At 52.3% G+C, this 6,965-nt stretch overlaps 1 protein-coding gene across 1 annotated transcript; it reads left to right on the top strand.

Annotated features, from left to right (window-relative positions):
• Positions 1 to 4,967: 4,967 nt before the first annotated feature.
• Positions 4,968 to 5,960, top strand: NPBWR1 (neuropeptides B and W receptor 1; the record flags this gene model as incomplete). The annotated part of the gene is made up of 1 exon (XM_079722566.1): positions 4,968 to 5,960. The coding sequence occupies one exon, from the start codon at positions 4,968 to 4,970 to the stop codon at positions 5,958 to 5,960; it is 993 nt and encodes a 330-aa protein (XP_079578692.1).
• Between the last annotated feature and the right edge of the window lie 1,005 nt (positions 5,961 to 6,965).

Below are 6,965 nucleotides of genomic sequence, written 5' to 3' on the forward strand. Positions count from 1 at the left end.
TTTGAGGTCTTTTGTGATTCCATATGAACTTTAGGATTGCTATTTCCACTTGTGTAAAAAATGCCATTGGAATCTTGATAGAGGTTGCAATGAATCTATTGATGGCTTTGGGTAGTATGGACATTTTAATAAAATTAATTCTTCTAGAATGTGAACATGAGAAATTCATTTATTTGTGTCTTCTTCAAATTCGTTCATCAATGTCTTGTAGTTTTCAAGATCTTCCACGTCCTTGGTTAAAGTCTTTGTCTTTGAATTACAACAGTTTTATTATAATGTGTCTTGAGGAAAGTCTGTTTAGATTAAAATAATGGGGTGGTCTATTAGCTTCATGGACTGCAATGTCCAAATCTCTCCCCAGGTTTGGGAAGTTCTCTGCCATTCTTTCTGTAAATAACCTTTCTGCTCCCTTCATTCTCTTTTCTTCTGGAACTTCAATAATTCAGATACTAGTTTTTCTGATGGTGTCCCATAGATCATGTTGGCTTTCTTTACTCTCTTTCATTATTATTTTTCTCCTCAGACTGGGTTATTTCAAAGTTCCTATCCTCTATCTCACTGATTCTTCTATTTAGTGGCCTCTATTCCATTTTTCATTCCATTCATGAATTTTTCAGCTCCAGAATTTCTGTTGATTGTTTTTTATGGTTTTTATCTCTTTGTTAAATTTCAATCTTTTTGTTCACTTTTGATTGCATATTGTTTACTTGATTTCATTCGTCTTTCTCTGTTGTCTTGTAGGGCACTGAGTTTACTTAAAACAGCTATTTTGAGTTCTTTATCAAGTAAATCACAGATCTCCATGTCTTTGGGTTCAGTTACTAGAAGATTTTCATGATCTTTTGTGACTTCATGTTTCTTTGATTTTTCATGTTCTTTGGAGTTTTGCGTTGTTGGATTCAAATTTGAAGTAGCAGTCACCTCCTCCAGTTCTTACTAAATGGCCTTCAGGGCAGCAATTCCTTTCATCAGTCCTGCTGTAGATTCTGAGGCTTTCTCTGACCTTGTATGGATACACCTGCTTCTCATTCCTTGATCCCTCCCCTTTTATGGCAGAAGTCTTAAGCTTCTGTGTCTTCTCTCAATCCTACTAAGCACCAGCCAGGTTGCTGGTAGCCTCTGCTGTTTCCCTGAAGGTGGCACACAGACCACGTTTGTGATTTCTCCTTTGCCTACAGACCCTGGCCTGCCTTCTGCCTGTGCTCCCCACCTACCAGAGCTTGCTCAGCCCACTGTACGCACAGGGAACCCACCGCAGAGTGCTAGGAGCTGTGGGGTTGCCTGAGGTTCACTTGGGGAGTGGGGATCTGTGGGTGGTATTTCCCCTGCATCTCGTGGGCAGGCTTCCTGACTGAGTCCAGAATGCAGTCAGCAGGGAATCTCGTATACCACTCTCTATCTGCTCCTTCCTCCATCATGGCTCTCCCTCTTTAGTGTTCTGGATGCTGCAAGAGAGAAATGAGTCTCTCTGGCAGCACCCTGCACAGCTCAGGGAGCCAGGAGTTCACTCTGGCTCTCCCTTTCCCTTTCCCTCATGGGAGAAATCACAGGCCATCTAGTTTAGCCCTAAGCTGTGAGGCCTTGGGTGTGGGGTGATGCCAGCAAAGATAAGCTGTTCCTTTTACCCTCTAATGCGTCCAAGCTTGTATTTTTTTTCCCTCCAATGCAGTGCTGGAGCTTCTCTGGAAACCTTGACTTCCGCTAAAGCTCTCTTGCCCGAAGGTGACCACCCACGTCAGTGTTCTGCAGAAGCTCCCAGGCAGCGGCCAAGAGGGGCTGGAACCAGCTCACGGTGTCCTGTAGGTTCCACAGTTGGTGCCACAGTCTGTCTGCCTATCACCTGATGCACCGGTGGGTGAGATTCCTTCTGGGTCCCTTGGTGTATGGTGCTTGGTTCCACAAATTCCACAGAGGCACTTATGCTTACGGATGGATGCCAAATTTTTGTTGTTGAAGGGGAGAACAAACTTAACTAAAAGCACCATTAGCTCTAAAAAGACCCAACAACAAAAAATTCTTAATCTTTTCAAGTATTTAGAGAGTACTTAAGTTTTACACATCACGATAACCTTATATATCCTTGAAGTATCTTTTGGCCTGCAAGTTCTTCTTTCTACATCTTTTACTTGCATCTGGTATAACTTATGACACATAGATGATGCCCAGTATATGACAGCTATACAAAACTGACTTTAGGAAAAATCAAGACCATTAATGAAAGGGTAATCCATAAAGCACATACAAATAATTCCAACTGCAAAATTTGTATTATAAACTGTCACAATCAACTCACTGATGGATGGACAGTAGTTCAGATCCCAAATGTATTCCATGATAATACTAAGAGAGACACAACTGGTGTAGCTGTAATAATATCAAACAAAGGAGGCTACATACAAGAAGTAGTCGTAGCCCAGTTAAAGAAGAATATTTTACAATGGTGAAAGAGTCCACTTCATGGAAAAATATGACAATCTTAAATCTGTGTGCATCGAATAAAACAGCATCAAATTATGTAGTAAAAATTGACAAAATTAGAAGCATAGAGAAATCCACAATCACTGATTGTTATTTTTTAACACATCTATCTCAAAAATTGACAAAACAATCAGATAAAAAATACTGACAGAGAAAAGATTTAAACAACACAATAATAAATTTGACTAGCTGACGTTTGTAGGGTGCAATAGTCTACACCCAACAACTGCACCCAACAAATGCAGAACACACATTATTTTCAAGTAAACATAAAATAATTGGAGAACTATTTATTGGGCAATGTTTCAACAAAGGCCAATGAATTGAAATCATACTATTTGTACTGTGTTAAGCTAGAAATCAATCATTAAAAAGCTAGAAAGTCTCCAAATGTTTGCCAATTAAGCAACTACACACATATATATACATATACATATATATGTATATATGTATATGTATACATATATATGTATATACACATACGTACACACAGATATATGCATATGTATATACATGTGTGTATTATATATACATTATATATATGTACATATCTTTCTTTTTTGTTTCACTTAACATCGCATGGTGTTTTCTCACATATTTTTGCTCATGGACATTGACTCTCTTGACATGTTCTTCACACAACGCATGAAACTGCAAGGAAGCCAAAATTATACAGATTCTAGTAAAAGGAGAATTGAGTGGGTAAAGGAAAGCATTTGTACCGTTGCCCCTTCCAGGCTTCTTCCACCGGCTCCTTTGGGTCTCTTTCTCGGTGTCTCAAGCCCTCTCCTTTTCACTTTTCACTTCAAGCACTTTATCTGGACTTTTGCCTGCTCTCTTGGAGGGAAGCAGGATAGAACCCCGGGCTTTAATTTGCTGGCTCTCCCAAAGGGAAGTGGAGGACGAAAACAGGAATTCGAGGGGAATAATACTGAGCTGATTTCACTCGGTCCTCAGAGATGAGGTGCCCAAGGTGAGGTCCTCTTAAATGAGGAAGACTTGGAGGCTCCCAGAGCCCGTTCCGGGCGGGGCCTTGGCAACGCTGCTGCGACCGCGGGGTAGTTCTCTTCAGGGCAGAATCGGAAACACTTTATCTTTATGTATATATTTATAAATATATATATATATATATATTTTCCCCCAGAAAGCCTTAAGTATCTCAGATTGTCGACCATGACGTGTTCCTAATAACCTTATAAACTTGTGGAGACCAGAGTCATAGAAAACGGATGATTTGCATTTGAACACTGCGTGCACGTTCCCTCTGTATAGCCTTGCAATATGAATGTAACTTAACATTTTAAATTACATAAGCCCACTGGGGGTACGGTGTTAAAAAAAACGGGAACGGGACCTTAACTGCCTTGCGCTCCTTTTCAAATAGACCCGGCAACACCCTACCTTTGCTTTCCTTTCATTTAATTCTTAACAGGAGCGCTTTTCAGGAATTCAGACGGAGTGAGGTCACACTGGCGGAACGAAGAAAGTTATTCCTTAATTTTCGGGCGAGGCTGTTCTCGGCTCCCGGCTGCTCTGCTTGGGGCGGGGCGCTGGGGGCGGGACGAGCCGAGGCGCGGGAGGCCGGCTCCCGGCGCGCGCAAGGGGCGGGGCCGCGCGGCCCGCGGGCGCCGCTGCCTCCCCCGCCCCTTCCCACCTCCCCTCCCCGGAGCGCTCCGGGAGCCGCAGGACCGACCGTCCCGGGACCGGCCGGGGGAGGCAGCGGTTACTGTTGGGCCCGCTCTTACCCGGGGCGCACGGAACCGCGGGGCCCCGAAGCTGGCCGCTGCCGGGCTCGCTGGGGTGACCGGGCGGGGGCCAGAGCTGGGCCAGTGGGTTTGTATTTTTTCCCCTGAGGGTAACGTTTGCTTGGTCCAGCGGGTCAGAGTAAGAGTTCAACAGGTGGCAGAAAGTGGTTGTTTGAACAAAACCCTGCCTCCTCCAAGCTCTGGACCCTAAATCCCCGCCCTCAACTAGAAAGGTGTTGACCAGGAACTGAGATACCGAGATGGTTACAGGATTAGATGTTGTTCAAGTTGGAAGAGACTGAGAATTGACTTGGTCGAATCTCTTCATTTCAGACATGGGGAATCTAAAGCGCAGGAAGGAGAGGTGATGGAGGTTGATGCCCATGGAAGATTCATAAAAGAATCTACCACCTCGGGAAAAACAAAACAAAACAAAACAAAAAACAGGTGGCAGAGAGCGGTCACGTGGGGCAGGTTGGGCGCTCCCACCCCCGCCCCGCCTCGGAACCGCCCTTCGGTGCTGCCCGTCGTCGACGAGCCCAACTGGCGCTCTCCGCTCCGCTCTGCGGCCCCGGCGTCCGCGGCGCCCGTGCGCTGAGAGGCCGGCGGGAGCGCGCCGCCCCAGGAAAGCCGGAGACGGGCTCGGAGCGCGGCCGCGAGCGCCCCGGCGCGGGTCGGGGTCCCGGGACCGCGGAGCCCCGCAGGGAGGCGGCCGAGGGGACCGAGCCCCTGGCCCCGGCCAGGATGCACAACGCGTCGTCCTGGGGCCCGGAGCGCGCCAACACGTCGTGTCCCGCGCCCGCGCTCGGCTGCCCCAACGCGTCCGGCCCGCTGCCGCCGCTGCCGCCGCCTCTGGCCGTGGCCGTGCCCGTCGTGTACGCGGTGATCTGCGCCGTGGGGCTGGCGGGCAACTCGGCCGTGCTGTTCGTGCTGCTGCGGGCGCCCCGCATGAAGACCGTCACCAACCTGTTTATCCTCAACCTGGCCGTGGCCGACGAGCTTTCCACGCTCGTGCTGCCCATCAACATCGCCGACTTCCTGCTCCGGCGCTGGCCCTTCGGGGAGCTCATGTGCAAGCTCATCGTGGCCATCGACCAGTACAACACCTTCTCCAGCCTCTACTTCCTCACGGTCATGAGCGCCGACCGCTACCTGGTGGTGCTGGCCACGGCCGAGTCGCGCCGCGTGGCCGGCCGCACGTATGGCGCCGCGCGCGCCGTGAGCCTGGCCGTGTGGGGGGTCGTGACGCTGGTCGTGCTGCCCTTCGCCGTCTTCGCCCGGCTGGACGAAGAGCAGGGCCGGCGCCAGTGCGTGCTGGTCTTCCCGCAGCCCGAGGCCTTCTGGTGGCGCGCGAGCCGCCTCTACACGCTGGTGCTCGGCTTCGCCATCCCCGTGTCCACCATCTGCGTCCTGTACACCACTCTGCTGTGCCGGCTGCGCGCCATACGCCTCGACAACCACGCCAGGGCCCTGGAGCGCGCCAAGAAGCGGGTGACCGTGCTGGTGGTGGCGATCCTGGCCGTGTGCCTCCTCTGCTGGACGCCCTACCACCTGAGCACCGTGGTGGCGCTCACCACCGACCTCCCGCAGACGCCGGTGGTCGTCGCCGTCTCCTACGTCATCACCAGCCTGAGCTACGCCAACAGCTGCCTCAACCCCTTCCTCTACGCCTTCCTGGACGACAGCTTCCGAAGGAGCCTCCGCCAGCTGCTGGCGTGTCGCGCCGCCGCCGCCTGAGCCGGCGCGCCGGGAGCCAGCGGCCCGGCGCTCAGGGTGGTCCCTGAGCCGCAGCTTCGCCCCCCGCCCACCAGCTTCCTAGAGATGCAGGTTCTCGGGCCCCTGCCCAGGCCCCGCGGACTCGGACGCGCTTTGGCTGCGCCCGCCCTTTCAGTGTGCCAAGGCCTCCGGGTGGTGCGGAGGCGCGCAGGACATGGGCACCGGCCAAGGCGGCGGGGAGCGCACGGACATCTCCCTCTCCCTAAGGCCCGAGGGCTCCGAGGCGACCCCCGAGCTTGACACGGAGGGGAGGAAGGGGAGAAAAGGGGGCAGTACTGCAGGGACCCTCTTCCGGTCCCCCCCGCCTTCCGCCCCAGCCGCCCGCAGCCCGGCTCTTCGTGGAGCCCTCGGCGCTCCCACGCCGCGGAGGTGCGAGGGGAGAGATGCTAAGGCCGCCCGGGCCTTTGACGGGGGAGACAGACAGCTCGGGTGGCGGGTCAGGAGTGAATGAGTGTGTGTGTGTGTGTGTGTGTGTGTGTGTGTGTGTGTGTGTGTGTGTGTACGCGCGCGTCTATGCGTGCGCGCGTCTAGCAGAGGCCGGGGCTTTGGATGCAGGAGGATGGAAGTTGGCTGTGATGCCTACACAGCAGTGATAAGAACGGTGACAACCCCCTCCCTGTCCCAGCCTCTTCTTTCTTTGCCTTTCCGCTTTCCCACCCACGCTGTCCCTGCGGGGACCCGGCCGCCGGGCTCCGGAAGGGCCTGGAGCCGGATCCCCGGCCGGGTTGCGGCGCCCCCTGGCGGAGCCAGCTGCGGGCGTCGAGCATCCAAAAACAGCGCTGGGTGTGCAGGTGAGCGCACCTGCGAAACCGATCTTTCCGCTCTTTCCGTGGCTCGGTTACTTGTCATCGCTTCTCTCTCCAGAGGGCTCCACTCCCCCCGACCCACACCAGCGCCCCTGTGCCCCCGTCGACCTAGTACAGCTTGGAGCAGTTCGTTGCAATCCTTAGTGTGCATTTTTCTTTT

This window comes from Hyperoodon ampullatus, assembly GCF_949752795.1.
Source record: "Hyperoodon ampullatus genome assembly, chromosome: 17".
Taxonomy (NCBI): Eukaryota; Metazoa; Chordata; class Mammalia; order Artiodactyla; family Ziphiidae; genus Hyperoodon; species Hyperoodon ampullatus.